Source organism: Rana temporaria, chromosome 12 (genome assembly GCF_905171775.1).
Source record: "Rana temporaria chromosome 12, aRanTem1.1, whole genome shotgun sequence".
Classification (NCBI taxonomy): Eukaryota; Metazoa; Chordata; class Amphibia; order Anura; family Ranidae; genus Rana; species Rana temporaria.
In genome coordinates, this window is record NC_053500.1 from 140,654,534 (window position 1) to 140,679,046 (window position 24,513).

General features: G+C 50.2%; 2 protein-coding genes across 2 annotated transcripts in view; one reads left to right on the forward strand and one right to left on the reverse strand.

Annotated features, from left to right (window-relative positions):
• LOC120918386 overlaps positions 1 to 12,857 on the reverse strand; it is a 26,251-nt gene extending 13,394 nt beyond the window's left edge. The window contains exons 1-2 of the mRNA XM_040329931.1: positions 12,761 to 12,857; positions 9,477 to 11,181 (exon numbers count right to left, since the gene is read on the reverse strand). Coding sequence (XP_040185865.1) covers positions 9,477 to 11,158 — 1,682 coding nt within the window. The 5' untranslated portion in view covers positions 11,159 to 11,181; positions 12,761 to 12,857. The remainder of the gene's footprint in view (positions 1 to 9,476; positions 11,182 to 12,760) is intronic.
• Positions 12,858 to 13,593: 736 nt separating this feature from the next.
• Positions 13,594 to 23,050, forward strand: FAM104A (family with sequence similarity 104 member A). The gene is made up of 4 exons (XM_040330995.1): positions 13,594 to 13,747; positions 18,272 to 18,404; positions 21,343 to 21,439; positions 22,743 to 23,050. Exons 2-4 carry the CDS (start codon positions 18,388 to 18,390, stop codon positions 22,962 to 22,964), a joined length of 336 nt encoding a protein of 111 aa, XP_040186929.1. The 5' UTR covers positions 13,594 to 13,747; positions 18,272 to 18,387; the 3' UTR covers positions 22,965 to 23,050.
• Positions 23,051 to 24,513: the final 1,463 nt, after the last annotated feature.

The window sequence follows — 24,513 nt, forward strand, 5'->3', positions numbered from 1 at the left end:
GTACAGACCCAGGAACTCGGCACAGGGATGGTGAGAACCCCTCATAACGGGCACAACAGGTGTACAGACCCGGGAACTCAGCACAGGGATGGGGGAACCCCTCATAATGGGCACAGCGGGTGTACAGACCCGGCAACTCAGCACAGGGATGGTGGGAACCCCTCATAATGAGCACAGCAAGTGTACAGACCCGGGAACTTGGCACAGGGATGGTGGGAACCCCTCATAACGGGCACAGCAAGTGTACAGACCCGGGAACTCGGCACAGGGATGGTGAGAACCCCTCATAATGAGCACAGCAAGTGTACAGACCCGGGAACTTGGCACAGGGATGGTGGGAACCCTTCATAATGGGCACAGCGGGTGTACAGACCCGGGAACTCAGCACAGGGATGGTGGGAACTCCTCATAATGGGCACAGCAGGTGTACAGACCCGGGAACTCAGCACAGGGATGGTGGGAACCCCTCATAATGGGGCACAGCAGGTGTACAGACCCGGGAACTCAGCACAGAGATGGTGGGAACCCCTCATAATGGGGCACAGCAGGTGTACAGACCCGGGAACTCAGCACAGGGATGGTGGGAACCCCTCATAATGGGGCACAGCAGGTGTACAGACCCGGGAACTCAGCACAGGGATGGTGGGAACCCCTCATAATGGGGCACAGCAGGTGTACAGACCCGGGAACTCAGCACAGAGATGGTGGGAACCCCTCATAATGGGGCACAGCAGGTGTACAGACCCGGGAACTCAGCACAGGGATGATGGGAACCCCTCATAATGGGCACAGCGGGTGTACAGACCCGGGAACTCGGCACAGGGATGGTGGGAACCCCTCATAATGGGCACAGGACCTGTTACCTTACTATGTCTTCTTTTGGGTTTTGTAGTGTGGCGATAAAGGTCACTATGCCAACAAGTGCCTCAAAGGTCGTTACGCCTTACTGATAAGGAAGTGAAGAGGTAACCCGGAATTCGCCAGTTCCGAATCCACCATTTGCTGCCGGACTTCTCTCGTCTTTTTGGGGTAAAAAGGTAGCAGCACCGGAATGGACAGATCCATAGACGCGTCGCACCTGTATGGACACCAGAAACCAATCTGCACCCCTTATGTATGTATATTATCTCTTCTAAGCAGCCCGCTTCTCCAGTCTGAACCCCAAAACCAGGAGGAGGAGGAGGAGGAAGGACCGTCCAATCACAGATCACCAAATTCTATATATTTATCAAAATAAATAATAATATTACACATTTGCAACGAATTTCAAGTCTTGTGTCTTATTGTGAGAAAGGACGGCTACATAAATTATAATAAAATAAAGTTTTATTACAAATTTATTACAATAAAAGGTTGTTAAAACATAGAACAATATACGTCATATATTAATAAGCCAATGTGTCTTCGCTGAATGTTCCAAGAGGTCAACGCATTTCGCACAATCGCTTCCTCAGGACTTTAGTGTATCTCCACCTCCCGCGGTTCCAGCTATCCAATGCTGTACCAGATTGCCAATTTAAACCCCCCCCCCCCCCCTTCAGACAGTAAAAGCCGATTCACGGGTCCGAGGTTTTGAAATCCCTGCGGCTCTCTTGCAGTACAGTCTAAATGGCTTGCTGACCAATCAGAAGCTGTCTAACCCATACTGTCAGCACTGCAAGAAGAGGAGAGACCGCCGCAGGGATTTCAAATCTCCGGACCTGTGAAGCAGCGGGGGGGATCGGCAATCTAGTACAGCGGGGTACCAGGGAAGATGGGGAGGGGGGACAATGGATGGCTTGGGGGGAGGCAGGAGGAGCCCAAGCCGCAGCCACTGATGTCCACAGTGGGACCGGGAGATGGTGGAACTCGTCATGCAGGGAGGTTTCCCGCACCGCTCCTTTTACTATGACAAGCCTGGACTCGCACGAAAGATGGGGGATTCGGACAGGAATCGCACCGCATTCCTGTTCAAAACGCATTACATTTTTTGCAGTGTGATTTGAGCCCATTAATTTTGTATGGGCTCAAATCGCACTGCAAAAGTATCCGTATCGGGGAGTACTTAATCGAAACCTAGTGGTAATCGTTATCACCGGTAAAAAAAAAAAAAAACGGTATGGTCCAACCCTAATTAAAGTGCAACAAAAGTTCCACTGTAAGAAACATTGACCAGGCAGGCTTTTATTGCAGAAGAGATGCATTCTATGGTTCTATTGCGACCTGCCCTGTAGGTCACCATGTACACTGTACGCTGTAGGGTTGGGTGGAGACCTGCCCTGTAGGGCTGGGTGGAGACCTGCCCTGTAGGGCTGGGTGGAGACCTGCCCTGTAGGGTTGGGTGGAGACATGCCCTGTAGGGTTGGGTGGAGACCTGCCCTGTAGTGTTGGGTGGAGACCTGCCCTGTAGGGGGTACCATGGAGACCTGTCCTGTAGTGTTGGGTGGAGACCTGTCCTGTAGTGTTGGGTGGAGACCTGCCCTGTAGTGTTGGGTGGAGACCTGCCCTGTAGTGTTGGGTGGAGACCTGCCCTGTAGTGTTGGGTGGAGACCTGCCCTGTAGAGGGGACCATGGAGACCTGCCCTGTAGGGTTGGGTGGAGATCTGCCCTGTAGGGGGTACCATGGAGACATGCACTGTAGGGTTGGGTGGAGACCTGCCCTGTAGTGTTGGGTGGAGACCTGCCCTTTAGGGTTGGGTGGAGACCTGCCCTGTAGGGCTGGGTGGAGACCTGCCCTGTAGGGTTGGGTGGAGACCTGCCCTGTAGAGTTGGGTGGAGACCTGCCCTGTAGGGTTGGGTGGAGACCTGCCCTGTAGGGGGTACCATGGAGACCTGCCCTGTAGTGTTGGGTGGAGACCTGCCCTGTAGGGTTGGGTGGAGATCTGCCCTATAGGGGTGGGATGGAGACCCGCCCTGTAGGTCTTGGGTGGAGACCCGCCCTGTAGGTCTTGGGTGGAGACCCGCCCTGTAGGTCTTGGGTGGAGGCCCGCCTTGTAGGGCACCATGGAGACCTGCCCTGTAAGGTTGGATGGAGACCCACCCTGTAGGTCTTGGATGGAGACCCGCTCTGTAAGGTTGGATGGAGATCCGCCCCCTAAGGTTGGATGGAGACCCGCTCTGTAGGTCTTGGATGGAGACCTGCCCTGTAAGGTTGGATGTACTGTTTCTTCAAAATAAAATGCCCCTGCCTGCTTGCTGTCTTTTCCAATGCTGTAAACTGAGCTGTGCACGTGCAGCTCACCTTACAGTGCCGCGTGAGTCCCTGAGTGCCGGGATGCCTAGCTACTCTGCGTGCACAGCAGTGACACCATCGCCTGCCGTCCAATAAAGAGGCCCAAAGACCAGCATTCAGAAGAAAAAGCTGGCAAGGGACGGTTGGATGAGTAAGTATTCACCCTTTTAGTTCCCCTTTAAATAAAACAAAACATTTTGAGGAAAAAATAACTTTTATTAAATAACTGAGCATCAAACAGCAGTCCGCAAAACTATTATTGAGGAAACACTCAAACAAACAAAAAGGCACTTGAGGAACAGCCAATGAAAAATCAGGTTTCAATACTGAAAGTCTCTGGAGCGCCAGGCTCAACTGTCACATCTGGACCGTCAACGGGACCTCCGGAAGGAACTCACACCACACAGCTCAGGCCTCGCTGTGGTTTTTGGCTTGCTGGTGACAATATGGAGTGTTTGGACCTTACACACTGGATGAAAAGTCTTAGTGGTATTTCCTCCAGCGATCCTGTCCTGAAAAAGAGAAGAAAGTGCAGAGGAATTTTAGCAAAGATACAAATTGGCCATCCATTACATTTACTACATGACCCCTCCAAAATGATGGAGTTCAGGGCCCGGATTCGCAAAGACTTACGACGGCGTAAGTCCGAATGCGGCGCCGTCGTATCTATAAGCGTATTCTCAATCTGAGATACGCTTATCTGTTGCTAAGATACGACCGGCGTAAGTCTCCTACGCCGTCGTATCTTAGCTGCATATTTACGCTGGCCGCTAAGGGGCGTGTACGTGGATTTACGCCTAGGATATGCAAATGCCGTAGATACGCCGATTCGCGAACGTACGTACGCCCGTCGCAATTAGTTACGCCGTTTACGTAAGACATACGTAAAGATAAAGCTGCTCTCTAGGTGGCACAGGCCATGCAAGGTATGGACGTCGGAACAAGCGTATCTTTTTACGTCGTTTACGTAAGTCGTACGTGAATGGGGCTGGGCGTAGGTTACGTTCACGTCACAGGCATTGAGCCGGCGTATCTTTGGGCGTAAATTCGACGTGATACTGAGCATGCGCGCGCATGCGCCGTTCGTTCGGCCATGCATCTACATGGGGTCACGCTTAATTTAAATACAACACGACCTGCCTACTTTGAAATACGCGCGCTTACGCCGGCCCATTTACGCTACGCCGCCGTAACTTAGGACGCAAGTGCTTTGTGAATACTGCACTTGCCTCTCTAAGTTGCCCTACGTGAATCTGGGCCCAGGTGTCTCCAGTGAAGAGTCCTGGTAATACTCCATCATACAAAGACATTGTAGACAATTGTGCTCTTCCAGCCTTGTGGTAACAGTTTGATGAAGACCCTTTTCTGTCCCCCCCCCCCCCCCCCATGATGGTGCCCCTGTGGTTTTGGAATAGAATATCTATAAGCTTACAGTATATAGGTATGATGGTCAAGCGTTCACAAAGTTTTGGTCATAAGTGATAGACGTCCTCCAGCCTGGGAATAAAGCAGAGGTCTATCTGACTTGTTGCAGCTTCTAATGCACATGGTGAGAAGCTCACAGTGTGCAGTGAAAATAGGGGAAGCCGGTACACCTGTGTTAACCACTTAAGGACCGGACCAATATGCTGCTAAATGACCCAAGGGGTTTTTACAATTCGGCACTGCGTCGCTTTAACAGACAATTGCGCGGTCGTGCGACGTGGCTCCCAAACAAAATTGGCGTCCTTTTTTTCCCCACAAATAGAGCTTTCTTTTGGTGGTATTTGATCACCTCTGCGGTTTTTATTTTTTGCGCTATAAACAAAAATAGAGCGACAATTTTGAAAAAAATTCAATATTTTTTACTTTTTGCTATAATAAATATCCCCCAAAAACATATATTTTTTCCTCAGTTTAGGCCGATGCGTATTCTTCTACCTATTTTTGGTAAAAAAAAAAATCGCAATAATCGTTTATCGGTTGGTTTGCGCAAAATGTATAGCGTTTACAAAATAGGGGATAGTTTTATTGCATTTTTATTATTATTATTTTTTTTTTACTACTAATGGCGGCGATCAGCGTTTTTTTTCGTGACTGCGACATTATGGCGGACACTTCGGCCAATTTTGACACATTTTTGGGACAATTGTCATTTTCACAGCAAAAAATGCATTTAAATTGCATTGTTTATTGTGAAAATGACAGTTGCAGTTTGGGAGTTAACCACAAGGGGGCGTTGTAGGAGTTAGGGTTCACCTAGTGTGTGTTTACAACAGTAGGGGGGTGTGGCTGTAGGACTGATGTCATCGATCGAGTCTCCCTATAAAAGGGATCACTCGATCGATGCAGCCGCCACAGTGAAGCACGGGGAAGCTGTGTTTACATACGGCTCTCCCCGTTCTTCAGCTCCGGGGAGCGATCGCGACGGAGCGGCTATAAACGAATAGCCGCGCCGTCGTCCCGGATCGCTCCCCGTGGGAATCCGACCGCCGCATGTAGCGGGGGGGGGTCCCGAACGGACCCCCGACCCGCGGAAAGGCAGGGACGTACATGTACGCCAATGTGCCTGTACGTGCCATTCTGCCGACGTACATCTACATGCGGCGGTCGGGAAGCGGTTAATTTTGGCAGCAAATTCTATTAGTTTTAGTCAACTAAAATCTCCAGTCTCAAACTGTCTCTGTTTTTCTGAATAAAGTGCGTTCTTACGTATGCGGTGATAGTTCCAGGAGTAGCTCAGGACGCAGTAGCCGGTGAGCAGCATCGCCAGGCCTCCTATCCCTCCTTTCCTCACATTGATGTATTTGTTGTAGTATCGAGTCCACGCTGCCAGAGACAGTAAAAAAACACATTAACCACAAGATCCGGCCTATTTCTGACATTTTCAATTTATTTGATAGCCCCAAACACACACACATTATAAATATCAGAGCTCGACAAAATCTGGGCGCCCGGTCGCAATTGCGACAAGAAATTGTGACCTGGCGCCCAATAAAACAGTAAAGCTCAATTTTTTTGTATAATGTGAAAGATGATGTTACATCAAGTAAATAGATACCTAACATGTCACGATTTATAATTGCACACACTCGTGGAATAGCGTCAATCGACGGTACTTAAAAATCTCTATAGGTGACGCTTTAAAAAAAAATTGCGGTTTCTTTGGCGCGTGAGCACGGAGAGATGGGGCACTTTTAAAAAAAATATATATATTTTTTTTTTACACTGTCCCTTTAAAAAAATTATGATCATTTTTATTGCTGTCATTGCTTCCGGGTTTCTACAGAGACCCAATCAAAGCCGAATGCGGCTTTGTTCAGGTCCCCGGCCAGTCAGCGGACGTGCCGGCTGGTGGCTCGGATCTCCTGGTGGGACGGGAGACCTAGGCCGAGCGGCGGAAGGCAGCAGAGACCTGGTGGTGACAACAGTTTCACAAGATGGAAAGTCAGGGAGAATCTGAGAAAGGCAACACAAACATATATACTGTATATTTCTGTGTCTCGTTATCAGGCGATTCACTTGGATTTGGGGTGCCGTGTGTTTTCTCACCTTTGACCCCCAATTCAGGAATAGTATTCATGGAGAGTCTTTGGAGTGCCAGCCAGGAAGGCAGCTCACCGATCCTAACATTCATCAGCCGTCGTGACGTCAGCGGGACCTCCGGAATGGGCGGACGCTGTGTAGGCCTACAGGACTCTGAATAAAGAAAGTTGCTGTAAACAGCGGTGCTGTAAAACAACTCAGTTCTCATTTATAAAGAACAGTGATTGGTGTGAACTTACTTCAGCCTCCCAAGACCTCTTTCTCCCTTGCTTCGATTTTGCCCCTCCTCCAGCACCTCTCAAGACCTCCTGGCTCCTGCTCTCTTGCTTTGAATTTACCCCTCCTCCCAAGACTTCCGGCTCTCTTGCTTTGATTTTGGCCCTCCTCCCAAGAATTCCTGCTCTCTTGCTTTGATTTTGCCCCTCCTCCCAAAACTTCCTGCTCTCTAACTTCTATTTTTCCCCTCCTCCATCACCTCTCTGGCTCTCTAGCCTCGATTTTTTTCCCCTCCTCCCGGGAATTCTCAAGGCTTCCTGCTCTCTAGCTTTTATTTTTCCCCTCCTCCAGCACCTCTCAAGACCTCCTGCTCTCTTGCTTCAATTTTGTCCCTTCTCCCAAGACTTCCTGCTCTCTAGCTTCAGATTTGCCCCTCCTCTAGCACCTCTCAATACCTCTAGCTCTCTTTCTTCAATTTTTTTCCCCCCTCCTCCAGCACCTCTCTAGACCTCCTGCTCTCTAGCCTAAATTTTCCCCTCCTCCGGGACCTCTCAAGACTTCCTGCTTTCTAGCTTTGATTTCTCCTCCTGCACCTTTTCAGGCCTCCTGCTCTCTTGCCTCAATTTTGTCCCCCCCCCCCCCCCCAAGACCTCCGGCTCTCTAGACTCTATTTCTTTCCTCTCCTCCCGGACCTCTCAAGGCTTCCTGCTCTCTAGCTTCTATGTTTCCCCTCCTCCAGCACATCTCAAGACCTCCTGCTCTCTTGGTTAGATTTTGCCCCTCCTCCCAAGACTTCCTGCTCTCTAGCTTTAATTTTGCCCCTCCTCTAGCACCTCTCAATACCTCCAGCTCTCTTTCTTTTTTTTGTCCCTCCTCCAGCACCCCTCTAGACCTGCTCTCTAGCCTAAATTTCTCCCCTCCTTCGGGACCTCTCAAGACTTCCTGCTTTCTAGCTTTGATTTTGCCCCTCCTCCAGCACCTTTTTCAGGCCTCCTGCTCTCTAGCCTCAATTGTGTCCCTCCTCCCAAGACCTCCTGCTCTCTAGCTTCGATTTGTTTCCCCTCCTCCAGCATCTACCAAGGCTTCCTGCTCTCTAACTTCTATTTTCCCCTCCTTCAACATCTCTAAAGACCTCTTGCTCTCTAGCCTTGATTTTTCCCCTCCTCCGGCACCTCTCAAGACTTCCTGTTCTCTTGCTTATATTTTGCCCCTCCTCCAGCACCTCTCAAGACCTTCTGCTCCCTAGCCTCGATTGTTCCCTTCCTCCTGGCTTCCTGCTCATTTGCTTTTATTTTTCCCTTCTTCCAGCACCTCTCAAGACCTTCTGCTCTCTTGCTTTGATTTTGCCCCTCCTCCCAAGACTTCCTTCTCTCTAGCTTTGATTCTTCCCCTCCTCCAGCCCCTTTCAAAACCTCCTGTTTTCTTGCTTCGCTTTTTCCCCTCCTCCTGCACCTCTTAAGACTTCCTGCTCTCTAGCTTCGATTTTGCCCCTCCTCCAGCACCTCTCAAGACCTACTGCTCTCTTGCTTTGATTTCACGCCTTCTCTTAAGACTTCCTGCTCTATTCCTTCGATTTTGTCCCTTCTCTAGCACCTCTCGATACCTCCTGCTCTTTTTCTTTGATTTTTTTCCCCTGCTCCAGCACCACTCAAGACTTCCTGCTCTCTAGCTTCTATTTTGCCCCACCTCCAGCACCTCCCAAAACTTCCCGCCCTCTTGTTTTGATTTTGCACCTCTTCCTGCACCTCTCAAGTCCTCCTGCTCTGTAGCTTTGATTTTTCCCATCCTCCAGCACCTCTCACGACCTCCTGCTCTCTAGTCTTCTCCTCCCGTGCTTACCTTCCAGGACTTCTCCAGAGCCTCTCCCATCTTCTGGATCTTCCTACCCCAATATGTCCAGCTATCTCCTACTCTGTCCACCTTTAGGTGATCCCTGAAAAATAATTTCTTCAGAGAAGCCTATCCCCACCTAATAAATGATCTTTTACTTTCTCCATCAACTCATTCAAACATAGTTATTGCCTATGGTATCACTCACCGCTCCCTTTTAGATTGCAAGCTTCTATGAGTGGGGCCCTCCTAACCCCCTTGCCTTGAGTTGTATAGTAATTGTTCTGTTGAGTTGCATTGTAAAAGGGTGCACAAGCTGTTACCACTATGTAAATCTAATAATACATTACCTGGGTCAAATGGTCCCGGAGCTATGGACTTTCCCATTCTCCCTCTGGAACTCTTTAAATCTATTTGTTTAGGAACAATTTTCAGCTGGATATAATTGGAGTGCAGTTCTGGAAACCACTGCAGACCCAAAGAGCAATTTCTTGATAACGGATCTCTGACCGGCAGGGCAGTCTTGGTCTCGTTGGCTGGGGTCAGGTCTAGTTGGCCCTTTAAAGACTTCTCCATGCTCTTTAATGCGTCAGATTCATGAGTCTGCAGTTGGTGAGATATATGCGGTAATTTTACATGATCACCGTGCCTTGGAAACTCACTATGAGGTCTGTGAGAGGAGAAAACCATGGTTGAAGGCAGCTCAGGTTTCTGGAAAAGGCTCTCATTTAAAGAACCTTTAAAACCATTTTGAAAGCTGCAATGATCTTCTCCTCGCGTTCTGTCCTCCATGACTTTGGAAACTTCTTTGTATAAAGGCAACTTGATGCCAAGGCTTCCTGTTTTCTGTATGGAACCTGTAAAATTTCCCTTGTGGTTTGGCAAAGTCAAGGTGGTGTCTTCTTCATTTTTTACGCATTTCTCTTTGGCATTCGCCAATGATGCTTTCTTAGAAACTTCTTCATATAAAGGTGACTCAATGCCAATGTTTGCCGTTTTCTCTATGGCACCTCTAAAATCTCCCTTGTAGTTTGGCCAAGTAAAGTTGTTCTCTGAGGCCTTCAAGAATTCAGATCCTCCTTGCAAGACTTGAAGAGCTGATATTTGAGAAGGTGCGACTGCTCCGGGAAGTGGGTCTGTGTGCACTATTGAAGTTGCCACTTCCGGACTCCATAAACTGGTCAGAGTGGTGGAACCCTCTATGGGACAATAATCAGATCTATTCTCTTCTTTATCAATTAAATGATCATTGCCATGAGTGTGACCTAAATGATTATTTTTGATGTCTTTCTTTACATGTTCACTTTCATTTTCTTCATGCGTAAATTGTTGGGTTTTACAAGATTCTTGACAACTGTGTTTCTTTTTATTGAGCTGTGCCTTTTTTGTCGTTTCCATTGTGTCATCTCCTTCCTTATTTAGGTATTGCTCTTTGGCTTTCACCAATAAAGCTTTCTTGGAAACTTCTTCAAATACAGTTGACTTGACATCATCGCTTCTCGATTTCCCTATGTCACCTCTAAAATCTGCCTCGGAGTTTGGCCAAGTCCAGTTGTCCTCTGAGGCCTTCAAGAATTCGGAGCCTCCTGGCAAGGCTTGAAGAGCCGATGTTTGAGGTGGTGTGACTGCTACATGAGGGGGGTCTGTTGGTGCCAATGAACTGGCCACCGTTGGGTTCTGCAAAACTTTATTTTTTAAGCATTGCTCTTTTGCTTCCACCAATAAATCTTTCTTGGAAACTTCTTCATATACAGTTGACTTGACATCATCGCTTCTCGATTTCCCTATGTCACCTCTAAAATCTGCCTCAGGGTTTGGCCAAGTCCAGTTGTTTTCTGAGGCCTTCAAGAATTCGGGGCCTCCTGGCAAGGCTTGAAGAGCTGATGTTTGAGGTGGTGTGACTGCTACATGAAGGGGGTCTGTTGGTGCCAATGAACTGGCCACCTTCGGGTCCTGCAAAACTTTATTTTTTATGCATTGCTCTTTGGCTTCCTCCAATAAAGCTTTCTTGGAAACGTTCTCATATACAGTTGACTTGACACCAGCGCTTCTCGATTTCCCTTTGGCACCTCTAAAATCTGCCCCGCGGTCGGGCCAAGTCCAGTTGTCCTCTGAGGCCTTCAAGAATTTGGAGCCTCCAGGCAAGGCTTGAGGCGGTGTGACTGCTACATGAAGGGGGTCTGCTGATGCCAATGAACTGGCCTCCTTCGGGTTCTGCAAAATTTTCTTCTTTAAGTTTTGCTCTTTTGCTTCCACCAATAAAGCTTTCGTCTTCCCTGTTTTTGGACTTTTCTTTGCCTGCTCAGTTGCCTTACAGTGCGGTAAATGGGTCTTCAGCCTTTTGAAGGCCTTCCCGCAGAATGGACAGGTTTCCATGCCAGGTGGTGGATCTTTCACTTCTAAAAAAAAAAAAAAAAAAAGGCAAGAAATAAATTTCTTTTATTTCCAATGCCTCATGGGATGTGTAGTCCTGCAACAGCTGGAGGGCCGTAGTTTGAGGATCCTTGACATAGACTCTACAACAGTAGAGCATCCAATAAAATATACAGATGCAGTGCATCTCCCCAATCAACACGGACTATTTTTAATCCTTATGCTGCTAGCATTAGTAAATAGATAGGAAGTCAGATTATATTTACTTATAGGTAGATTCACACACAATAGCCTAAACTTGCGGCGGCATAGCTTGGCGTGTTTAGGCTACGCCGCCGTAAGTTAGCTAGGCAAGTACATGATTCTCAATGTACTTGCCTGCTATGTTACGGTGGCGTAGCCTAAAGCAGGCGGGCGTAAGGGCGCCTAATTCAAATGTGTGTTAGGGGGGCGTGTTTTATGCTAATTGTGCTTGACCTTACGTTTTTCACGTCTTTTGCGAACTGCGCATGCGCCGGGCGCCTACATTTCCCAGTGTGCATTGCGGCTATTGATTTTGACGTGGGCGTAAACGACGTAAATCCCGATTCACGGACGACTTACGCAAACGACGTACAAAATTCGAATGTCGACGCGGGAACGGCGGCCATACTTGACATTACTATTCCAATAGGGCCTAGCTCTAACTTTACGCGGCCTATCTCTAACGTAAACGGCGTAAATGTACTGCGTCGGCCGGGCGTACGTTCGTGAATCGGCGTATCTCCTCATTTACATATTCTACGCCGACCGCAATGGAAGCGCCACCTAGCGGCCATCCAAAATATTGCAATCTAAGATAGGACGGCGCAAGCCGTCGTATCTTAGATATGTTTAAGCGTATCTCTGTTTGAGCATACGCTTAAACATAAGTCGGCGTAGATTCTGAGTTAGGTCGGCTTATCTACTGATAAGCCGGCCTAACTCTTACTGAATCTACCTATTACTTTTTTACATTTCTTCAGTTACTTCCTGGTTTCTGGCCTAGGCTAAAATTATGTCATATGTCTTCATGAGAGGAGGGACTTTCTCAACTAAGCACACCCTCCTGGCTGCATGGCTGAGCTAGGGGCAGATGGATTCCAGGAAGTGCGTGAATCACCTGCGCTTACTCAAGATAGCCACGACTATAAATGCTATTACTATTTTATATATATATATATTACAATAGATATTATTATACACATACATAACAATAATGGTATTATTATTACCATTGATTTTTTTTTTCATATTATATATATATATATAAAATAGTAATAGTTATATATACAATTTTTAAATAATAATAATGGTAGAGCTAGAATCATACATAAAATATATTATAAATAATGTAAATGTAATAGTATTTGTTGTTTCATTATCTTAACCCCCGAGTTCTGCGCATGCGCAGATCGTCGGAGGCGTTATCCGCCAGGATGCTCTTTTTGACAGAACACTCGATATAAACTAACATTCCCATGTCCTCACTCCCTACTAATTCCTTTGTGTAGTTTGTCTTCTTCTGCTGAGCACAAATAAAGTTATTGTAAATCCTAATGACATGACTCCGCCCACGTGACTCACTCTCAGCCCCTCCAGGCTCAGTCTCTCTCCCTCTGATGAAGACTTCTCCACCTGCAGCCCGCAGCCATGTTTCTCCCGTGACGTCACCGGAAGCGTTAGCCCTAGACACGCCTGTGACGAGCTGCGATTGGCTGACTGCGTCTGGTAGGGTGGATGGAAGGTTTCCGCCATGTTGGAAGAGGTATAGAGCGTGACTTTCCTGTGCTGTTCTGTTATTTATAATATAAGAACGTGAAAAGGTCGGGCGATACAACTCACCGCCGTCTTTGGTGAGAAGTTGATTTAATATGGAGAGTAGAAAGAGACGTGGCGGAGAAATTGACGTTTGTATAGAGATGAAGTAGAAATAGAACGTCACTATGACGTCAGGTATTCTGTCACCACAGAGATCTTACACTGTGCTCCACTTTTGAAACCTAGATCGCTTTCTTGAATATAGTTACCCAACCAAAAAAATGGCGCCTGTGGAGCGCACAAGTCACGCCGAAGTAATGGCGGCGCCCTGTGTCGGCGACGTTTGTCAGGCGGCGCTGCTATTGGCTGTCTCAATCTGAGGCTGAATGTGGCGTATGGGAAGCAGAGCTGACGCAAGTCACTCAGACACGAAGTTTTTACTGACGATAAGGAATAGAAGACCGCTTTCATAACAGGTACTCGGCCCTCACAAAGATCCGAATCCGTCCTCCACATGAGTAAATCTATGTCTAGTCGTTTTATCTAACCAACGAAATGGCGACCCCCGCGGTGCGCCTGACTGACCAGCAAGATGGCGGCGCCCGTCTCCGGCGACGTTTCCCAGGCGGCGCTGCTATTGGCTCCCGGCTCCCCCCGGTGGTGAGCTAGCAGAGCGCTGCGGCGTCACCCGGGCCTGTATCCGGCCAGAGCCTCGGTCTGGGAGGTGATAGAGCCCAGCGGGGCTGCAGGGTGTGTGGGATGAGGAGCTGGGCGAGAAGAGGCCGGGGCCGCAGCCTCAGACAGACTCAGGAGGTAAGTGAGTGAGGGAGATAGGTAGGTGATGGTGGGCGGAGACAAAAGTCAGGTAAGTACCGGGGGGGGCGGGCACTGCGCGGACCTCTCTATGGAGGATTACAGTGAGCCTGAGTACATAGGGAGGCTGTCTGTGAGTGAGGGACTACAAGGCCCAGCAGGAGTACAGTAAGCCTGATCACCCCTGTGGAGGATTACAGTGAGCCTGAGTACATAGAGAGGCTGTCTGTGAGTGAGGAACTACAAGGCCCAGCAGGGGTGCAGTGAGCCTGAGAAACCGGGTATGTGTGGAGGCTGACGGGGGAACTACAAGGCCCAGCAGGAGTGCAGTGAGCCTGAGCAACCGGGTATGTGTGGAGGCTGACGGGGGAACTACAAGGCCCAGCAGGAGTGCAGTGAGCCTGAGCAACCCTGTATATAGGAAGGTGGTCTGTGAGTGAGGCACTACAAGGCCCAGCAGGAGTACAGCGAGTCTGAGCAACCCTCTATATAGGGAGGCTGTCTGTGAGTGAGGAACTACAAAGCTCAGCAGGAGTGCAGTGAGCCTGAGCAACCCTGTATATAGAGGCTGTCTGAGGAACTACAAGGCCCAGCAGGAGTGCAGTGAGCCGCAACACCCGGGTATGTGTGGAGGCTGACGGGGGAACTACAAGGCCCAGCAGGAGTGCAGTGAGTCTGATCACCCCTGTATATAGGGAGGTGGTCTATGAGTGAGGGACTACAAGGTCCAGCAAGAGTGCAGTGAGCCTGAGCAACCCTATATATAGGGAGGCTGACTGAGGGACTACAAGGTCCAGCAGGAGTGCAGGGAGCCTCAACACCCCTGTATATAGGGAGGTGGTCTGTGAGTGACGGAGGAACTACAAGGCCCAGCAGGAGTACAGTGAGCCTCAACATCCGGGTATGTGTGGAGACTGACGGGGGAACTACAAGGCCCAGCAGGAGTGCAGTCAGCCTGATCACCCCTCTATATAGGGAGGAATTCTGTGTGTGAGGCACTACAAGGCTCAGCAGGAGTGCAGTGAGCCTGATCACCCCTGTATATAGGGAGGAATTCTGTGTGTGAGGCACTATAAGGCCCAGCAGGAGTACAGTAAGCCTCAACATCCGGGTATGTGTGGAGAATGACAGGTTAACTACAAGGCCCATAAATAGTGCAGTGAGCATGATCACCCCTGTATATAGGGATGTAGTCTGTACGTGAGGAACTACAAGGCCCAGCAGGAGTACAGCGAGTCTGGTCACCCCTGTATATAGGAAGGTAGTCAGTGAGGAACTACAAGGCCCAGCAGGAGTACAGCGAGTCTGGTCACTCCCATGCCTAGGTCTGCTCTCCTCCTGTGGTGTAACGGCTCTGATGACTTAGAAGTCACAGCAGGAGCACAGTGAGCCTGATCACCCTAGTACAGAAGCCAGGGAAACTACGGGTCTCAGCAGGAGCACAGTGAGCCTGAGCACCCCGGTACATTGGTCTGCTTTCAACGTGTGGCTTACGGGTGATGAGGAACTACAAGTCTCAGCAGCAGCACAATCAGTCTGATTATCCCCGTACATAGCCTGTTATCTGTGGCTTTGCAGCTGCTGAGGAACTAAAAGTCCCAGCATGAGCTCAGCGAGGGGAAGCTTCTTTGCACATAGTTTTGTGAGGGGTACCGTAAGATCAGCAGGAGCACAGTGAGCCTGATCACCCTAGTACAGAAGCCTGGGAAACTACAGGTCTCAGCAGGAGCACAGTGAGCCTGATCACCCTAGTACAGAAGCCAGGGAAACTACGGGTCTCAGCAGGAGCACAGTGAGCCTGATCACCCTAGTACAGAAGCCAGGGAAACTACGGGTCTCAGCAGGAGCACAGTGAGCCTGATCACCCTAGTACAGAAGCCAGGGAAACTACGGGTCTCAGCAGGAGCACAGTGAGCCTGATGACCCTAGTACAGAAGCCTGGGAAACTACGGGTCTCAGCAGGAGCACACTGAGCTTGTCACCCTAGTACAGAAGCCTGGGAAACTACGGGTCTCAGCAGGAGCACAGTGAGCCTGATCACCCTAGTACAGAAGCCTGGGAAACTACGGGTCTCAGCAGGAGCACAGTGAGCCTGATCACCCTAGTACAGAAGCCTGGGAAACTACGGGTCTCAGCAGGAGCACAGTGAGCTTGTCACCCTAGTACAGAAGCCTGGGAAACTACGGGTCTCAGCAGGAGCACAGTGAGCCTGATCACCCTAGTACAGAAGCCAGGGAAACTACGGGTCTCAGCAGGAGCACAGTGAGCCTGATCACCCTAGTACAGAAGCCAGGGAAACTACGGGTCTCAGCAGGAGCACAGTGAGCCTGATCACCCTAGTACAGAAGCCAGGGAAACTACGGGTCTCAGCAGGAGCACAGTGAGCCTGATCACCCTAGTACAGAAGCCAGGGAAACTACGGGTCTCAGCAGGAGCACAGTGAGCTTGTCACCCTAGTACAGAAGCCTGGGAAACTACGGGTCTCAGCAGGAGCACAGTGAGCCTGATCACCCTAGTACAGAAGCCAGGGAAACTACGGGTCTCAGCAGGAGCACAGTGAGCCTGATCACCCTAGTACAGAAGCCAGGGAAACTACGGGTCTCAGCAGGAGCACAGTGAGCCTGATGACCCTAGTACAGAAGCCTGGGAAACTACGGGTCTCAGCAGGAGCACACTGAGCTTGTCACCCTAGTACAGAAGCCTGGGAAACTACGGGTCTCAGCAGGAGCACAGTGAGCCTGATCACCCTAGTACAGAAGCCTGGGAAACTACGGGTCTCAGCAGGAGCACAGTGAGCCTGATCACCCTAGTACAGAAGCCTGGGAAACTACGGGTCTCAGCAGGAGCACAGTGAGCTTGTCACCCTAGTACAGAAGCCTGGGAAACTACGGGTCTCAGCAGGAGCACAGTGAGCCTGATCACCCTAGTACAGAAGCCAGGGAAACTACGGGTCTCAGCAGGAGCACAGTGAGCCTGATCACCCTAGTACAGAAGCCAGGGAAACTACGGGTCTCAGCAGGAGCACAGTGAGCCTGATCACCCTAGTACAGAAGCCAGGGAAACTACGGGTCTCAGCAGGAGCACAGTGAGCCTGATCACCCTAGTACAGAAGCCAGGGAAACTACGGGTCTCAGCAGGAGCACAGTGAGCCTGATCACCCTAGTACAGAAGCCTGGGAAACTACGGGTCTCGGCAGGAGCACAGTGAGCCTGATCACCCTAGTACAGAAGCCTGGGAAACTACGGGTCTCGGCAGGAGCACAGTGAGCCTGATCACCCTAGTACAGAAGCCTGGGAAACTACGGGTCTCGGCAGGAGCACAGTGAGCCTGATCACCCTAGTACAGAAGCCTGGGAAACTACGGGTCTCGGCAGGAGCACAGTGAGCCTGATCACCCTAGTACAGAAGCCAGGGAAACTACGGGTCTCAGCAGGAGCACAGTGAGGGAAGTAACCTTGTACATGGCTATGTGAGGCCTTGCTGCCACTGGGGTGTCATAAGATCAGCAGGAGGACTGTGAGCCTGATCACCACACTATATAGACCTGCTGTTAACCTGCTGTAGGATGGAGGAGGAAGTGGGAGGGGGGGACTGCTCTAGGATGGAGGAGAAGGTGGGGGGGGCAGTGCTGTGGGAGGGGGGGACAGTGCTGTAGGATGGAGGAGGAAGTGGGAGGGGGGGGACAGTGCTGTAGGATGGAGGAGGAAGTGGGGGGGGGGGGAAGACTGCTGGAGGAGAAAGTGGGGGGGGCAGTGATGGAGGAGGAAGTGGGGGGGGGGGGACAGTGCTGTAGGATGGAGGAGGAAGGGGGGGGAGACTGCTGGAGGAGGAAGTGGGGGGGGGGGCAGTGCTGTAGGATGGAGGAGGAAGTGGGGGGGAGACTGCTGGAGGAGGAAGTGGGAGGCAGTGCTGTAGGATGAAGGAGGAAGTGGGGGGGGGGAGACTGCTGGAGGAGGAAGTGGGGGGGAGACTGCTGGAGGAGGAAGTGGGGGGGCAGTGCTGTAGGATGGAGGAGGAAGTGGGGGGGGGGAGACTGCTGGAGGAGGAAGTGGGGGGGAGACTGCTGGAGGAGGAAGTGGGGGGGGGAAGACTGCTGGAGGAGGAAGTGGGGGGGAGACTGCTGGAGGAGGAAGTGGGGGGGCAGTGCTGTAGGATGGAGGAGGAAGTGGGGGGGGGGGAGACTGCTGGAGGAGGAAGTGGGGGGGAGACTGCTGGAGGAGGAAGTGGGGGGGCAGTGCTGTAGGATGGAGGAGGAAGTGGGGGGGGGACTGCTGGAGGAGGAAGTGGGGGGGCAGTGCTGTAGGATGGAGGAAGTGGGGGCGGGAGACTGCTGGAGGAGGAAGTGGGGGGCAGTGCTGTAGGATGGAGGAGGAAGTGGGGGGGGGCAGCGCTGTAGGATGGAGGAGGAAGTGGAGGGACAGCACTGGAGTGTGGTGTGGCAATTCTTGTTTATCACAAGAGGAAACTTTATAAATAAAATACGTTTTCGGAGTTTCATGGTGATAATCCTTTTTTTCCTTCTTAGCCTGAAATAATCAGCCGAGATTTCTGATCCAGAACCGACCCACAATCTGCCCCTACCCCCCCCGGTATTCCTGGTGGATTCTTCTTGTGTGATCCGGTACAGCCGGCAGAGACCAGATGTTGCCTGATAGTAGGTAAGAATGGCCTGTAAGCTCCTGGTGTTTGCTTATTACCTTCCCGGGACGCCCTGTGTTGCTATGGTAACGTCAGGCGCAGTGCGGTGAGATTCTGATAAGAAAGCTTTACTTATGTTTTATTGAAAGTTTCATTAAAGTGGAACTTCACTCTCTCCGTCTCCATTGATTATTTGTGCTGCTGGCATTAGTAAATTATTAGGAGGGTCTCTCATATTTACCTGTGTTTTAAACTTTTACACTTCTTTAGTTGCTTCCTGGTTTCTTGCCTAGGTAAATGATGTTTTACATCCAAGGAGTCTTTTTAGTAGGGGAGGAGGGGGTCTGCTGAGTTAAGCACACCCTCCTGACTGCATGCCTGAGCTTAGAGCAGATGGATTCCAGGAAGTAAATGCTACATGAGTCATCTGCTCTTACTCAAGATGGCAGCGGCTTAAAAATAGTAGGGGGTTGTTTTTCATTTCACAGCAAAATAGGGGGGGGAGCGTTGTAGTATGGGGCAGGGAGTGGGGGGACAGTGCTGCAGGATGGAGGAGAGGGTGGGGGGGACAGTGCTGTAGGATGGAGGAGGAAGTGGGGGGACAGTGCTGCAGGATGGAGGAGGAAGTGGGCTGGGGGGGGGGGGGGGGAGCGCTGTAGGGTGGAGGAGAAAGTGGGGCACAGCGCTGTAGGGTGGAGGAGAAAGTGGGGGGAAGCGCTGTAGGGTGGAGGAGGAAGTGGGGGGGGGGGCAGTGGTGTAGGATGGAGGAGGAAGTGGGGGGGGCAGTGCTGTAGGATGGAGGAAGTGGGGGGGGGGGGCAGTGCTGTAGGATGGAGGAGGAAGTGGGGGGGGGGCAGTGCTGTAGGAGGAAGTGGGGGGGGGCAGTGCTGTAGGATGGAGGAGGAAGTGGGGGGGGGGGGCAGTGCTGTAGGATGGAGGAGGAAGTGGGGGGGGCAGTGCTGTAGGATGGAGGAGGAAGTGGGGGGGGGCAGTGCTGTAGGATGGAGTAGGAAGTGGGGGGGGGGCAGTGCTGTAGGATGGAGTAGGAAGTGGGGGGGCAGTGCTGTAGGATGGAGTAGGAAGTGGGGGGGGCAGTGCTGTAGGATGGAGGAGGAAGTGGGGGGGCAGTGCTGTAGGATGGAGTAGGAAGTGGGGGGGCAGTGCTGTAGGATGGAGTAGGAAGTGGGGGGGCAGTGCTGTAGGATGGAGGAGGAAGTGGGGGGGCAGTGCTGTAGGATGGAGGAAGTGGGGGGCAGTGCTGCAGGATGGAGTAGGAAGTGGGGGGGGCAGTGCTGTAGGATGGAGTAGGAAGTGGGGGGGGGGGGGCAGTGCTGTAGGATGGAGTAGGAAGTGGGGGGGGGGCAGTGCTGTAGGGTGGAGTAGGAAGTGGGGGGGGCAGTGCTGTAGGATGGAGGAGGAAGTGGGGGGGCAGTGCTGTAGGATGGAGGAGGAAGTGGGGGGGGGGGGCAGTGCTGTAGGATGGAGGAGGAAGTGGGGGGGCAGTGCTGTAGGATGGAGTAGGAAGTGGGGGGGCAGTGCTGTAGGATGGAGGAGGAAGTGGGGGGGGGGGCAGTGCTGTAGGATGGAGGAGGAAGTGGGGGGGGGCAGTGCTGTAGGATGGAGGAAGTGGGGGGCAGTGCTGCAGGATGGAGTAGGAAGTGGGGGGGGCAGTGCTGTAGGATGGAGTAGGAAGTGGGGGGGGGGCAGTGCTGTAGGATGGAGTAGGAAGTGGGGGGGGGGCAGTGCTGTAGGGTGGAGTAGGAAGTGGGGGGGGCAGTGATGTAGGATGGAGGAGGAAGTGGGGGGGCAGTGCTGTAGGATGGAGGAGGAAGTGGGGGGGCAGTGCTGTAGGAGGAAGTGGGGGGGGCAGTGCTGTAGGATGGAGGAGGAAGTGGGGGGGCAGTGCTGTAGGATGGAGGAGGAAGTGGGGGGAACTTCACTGCTATTCCGCTAATACAGTGATCTCCACCAGCTGTCGGGTCGGCAAACACAGGAGGTCAGTTTGATCGGGGGAAGGGGAGAAAGGCAGGAGAAGGGGAGAGGTAGGATGCAGCTAATTGGCCGGCATTTTGGTGAACTCGGATCTTTTGAATGGCACAGCCGGGGCTCTTTGTGCTGCTAAAATCTACATTAAGGGCGCCAATGAGGGAAATCTCTGCGGTTTTGGTTCTGTGATGAGGTTTTATCTGTAATGTTCAGACATGGGGGGGGGGGGGGGGGGGTTAATTAATCCCGTAATTCTTTCTGTGATAATTAATACGATTCTGAGACGGAGAGGTGCAAAATGATCCCCGCCGGGGCTTTTCCCCCCAAACCTGCTATGGCTTCTATGAATCTGGGGAAATGTGGTGCTGGAGATGGAAGAGTCAGTCCTTCCAAGAGCGCTGATTGGCTCTGTGCCGATCACACGGCAAACAAAAAGCTTTCAGAATAGAGAATCAAAATAAATAATGGCGCTTTGTTCGCTTCGTTTATTTCTGGAGGAGGTTCTGTCAATCACAGGCTGTGTCTGTGCTGGGACTAACAGGGAGGTGAAGTCTCCATCAATCAATGTTTTAGATCTCGCCCCCGTGGTGTTTAGCAATACCAGGACAGGGGGAGAGAGAGAGAGGGATGGAGGGGGACTGTTTGCCGCTGTGTGTACACATTTATAGTCACATGGACAGCAGAGATAAAAAGGAGAAAATGTAACAACTTAGAAGGGAACTGAAACTGGAGCATGCTCAGTAGAAGTGGCAATGGCTGGACTACACAATCTTAGGCTGCAGTGGGGACACAGACAAGGAGGGAGGGACAGTGAACATCAATACAATCTACAGAAAACAAAAGCTCTAGTAGCAAAGTGATTGGGAAGAGTGCAGAGTGTGAGAACGGCATCTATGATTGGTTTGTCGATCTTCTCCTCGCTCCCTTCTTCCATTCACACCGGCCACTAATTCTGCGTCATTCCTTTTGCAGGAAGAGGCGGAGGGACAATGATGTCTCCCAGCTCCCGCAGTCAAAGAGGAGCAGCGGGAGTCCCCCGGGGTTCCAGGACTGGGAAGCGGAGGCGGAGGTAAGAGCGCCATCTTTGGATGCATCGGGTTTATTTATCTCATGGGGGATCTATAAAGTAGAAAAATGAAATATAACAAAGAAGAAGAAAACTTGTAAGATACCGAATCGGCAGCATGGAGTGGGTAGGCTTGTTAACCACTTCAGCCCCGGAGGATTTGGCTGCTCAGTGCCCGGCCCCTTTTTGCGATTCGGCACTGTGATGCTTTAACTGACAATTGCGCGGACGTGGCTCCCAAACAAAATTGACGTGTTTTTTTTTTTTTCTCACACACATAGAGCTTTCTTTTGGTGGTATTTGATTACCTCTGCGTTTTTCTTTTCTGCGCTATAAACAACAACAAAAAAAGCAACTATTTTGAAGAAAAAAAAAAACACAATTTCTTTTACTTTTTGCTATAAAAAATATCCCAATTTAAAAAAAAAAAAAAAATTCTTCCTCAGTTTAGGCCGATACGTATTCTTCTACATATTTTTGGTAATAAAAATCTCAATAAGTGTTTATTGAGTTGCGCAAAAGTTATAGCGTTTACAAAATAGGAGAAAGATTTATGGAATTTTTTTTTTTTTTTACTAGTAATGGCGGCGATCACTTTTTTATTTATTTTTTTTTTTTTTCCCTCTCTCGCTTTTTTTTAAATTATATAATATCTTTTTTTTCCTGTCTTTTTATGTTTGCTGGCGGGGGGCGCACACGGCTCTTATTTTGAGCATTTGTTAAGCCTTTCTATTCACCTTTTTATTTTACTTGAATTTAGGTCTTTTTTATTAAAATTTTTCTTGTAATTGTTATTTTGTTCTGTCTCTTTTGGTGTTTTTTTACTTTTGTTCTGTCTTTTTTTGTGTGTGTGTGTGTGGCTCTTTTTATGTTTGCTGGCAGGGGGACACACACGGCTCTTATTTTGAGCATTTAAGCCTTTCTATTCACCTTGTAATTTTTATGTTCTGTCTCTTTTTGGTGTTTTTTGTTCTGTCTCTTTTTGGTGTTTTTTGTTCTGTCTCTTTTTGGTGTTTTTTGTTCTGTCTCTTTTTGGTGTTTTTTGTTCTGTCTCTTTTTGGTGTTTTTTGTTCTGTCTCTTTTTGGTGTTTTTTGTTCTGTCTCTTTTTGGTGTTTTTTGTTCTGTCTTATACACACATGGTTCTCTTATATTGAGCATTTGTTAAGTCCAGAGTTCACCTTTTTTATTTTACTTGAATTTGGGGCATTTTCTGTTTTTTATATTTTCTGTCTCTTTTGGTGTTTTTATTTTATCTTCTGCCTCTCTTTTGTCGTGTTTTTAATTCTTTTTTTTTTTTCTCTCCAGTCTTCTTCAGGGAGCGACAGCAGCAACAGTAACCTCAGCCTAGACAGAAGCGGAGCCTCGGACCACCTCCAGACTTTGGGCAGCTCAGGCCCCGCCACCCCGCAGCCGGTGTCCGCCCCCGAGCAGTCCGCTCTCAATCAGGGACCCTACGTGCACATCAATCAGATCCTGAAAGAGGCCCACTTTTCCAGTTTACAGCAACGCGGCTGCCCCTCCTCCTGACCTGCCTGGTCCGCGCTCCACCAAAAAAACAAAACAGGACCGGTCGCGTTCTTGGGACTCGCCGATAAAAAAAAAAAAACCTTCCTAACCGTCAGCTGTCTTATCGCCGCCCACAACTGACCAGGTAAACTTGACTCTATTCTGTCCGCCTCGCCGGCTGCAAGAGACTTTCTTTTTTGTTCCATTTGATGAGGAGGAGAAGCGCTCAGCGCGTTGGACGGTTTTTCCTTAGTCTGAAATGCCAACTTGCTCTTTATTTTCTTGAATTGTGTAAATTTTTATTTGTATATTTTTTTTTTGGCGGGTGACTGAAGCTAGCACTTTTTCGGGGTATAGACATAAATTATATAGTCTTGGTTCCACCTACACTTTATGGCAGAAAGCCGTACTATAGGGGCTTCCGGGAGGCGGCACAGAGGCTGCTGATTGGCCAGCATGCATTGCAGCATAGGTAGGTGCCAAGAGAACTGAGGGGGGTAAGCGTTTAATGCCCAATCAGAGATCGACTTCTTGCCGCAATATGGTAGAAAGCGATGGGACCAGCAGTTCCACAACAGTTTCTTGTTTCCGCTGTCGGTGGTCCAGCTTGTGAAACCCAGTGCCCTCGGAGTGGAAAGGGTCTGAGAGAACCCCACTGCCCCTGCAACCAGTTAAAGCTGAACTCCGGGCAGAGAATTTAAACCACCAACAAATGTCTTTAGCAATTCACTGCTGCCACCACAATGAGAAACTGGCATGATCAGGGCTTGGAGATCCCTATGTTCCCTTTCTAAAGGGCAGTGCCCCTCCCTTCCCTGGACTATCGGTCTTGTAACCGCCCCGCTGTAGTTCCCCCCCCTTTACCAGCTGCTCCACCACTGGTTGTGGTGGGAGGACCCGGGTGTCTCGGGCTCTCTGTCCCTTCCACTAAGACTGGCGACAAGCTCGCCCCACCCCCCCCCCCCCCAAATTCATATCCCATTGCATGCTGGGAATTGAAGCTTTTCTCATTAGCCCTACAGAGTGATGTCGGAGACTCGCTTAGGTGCTTGTTCACATTTTGTTTTAGTCTCTGAAGAGTAATCTGCGTTCAGATGGCTTTTCAGAGAGCGTTTTGACAGGCGGTGAGAAGGCACTGTAATCGCCTGCCTTTAACCCTTTTGATCACTGCACTACTGTGCATTGCAAGCGGTTGCAGGGCGCATGCAAAGCAGCCCCATTTACTTATGACGTGGCATAGTTCCTGCTGTGGCTACAAAGGAAAACGTTGCAGCGTGTGCACACACCGTTGGCCCCGTCCCTGCTGCTATAGAGGATAAATGGTAAAAATGTGGCTCAACTGCTGAGGGTTTTACTGGCCCACAAAGGCAAGTGTGAACGCACCCGAATACCTCCTCCCATAGCCCAGGCGTAGCTGCAGTTTCTGTTGCACAGTGATGTCAGCCCTGATTTTCAGCCCAGGCGTAGCTGCTGTCACACAGTGATGACATCACCGACTCTTAGCCCAGGCTTTGCTGTCGTTGCTGTTGCACAGTGATGACATCACTGACCTTTAGCCCAGGTATAGTTG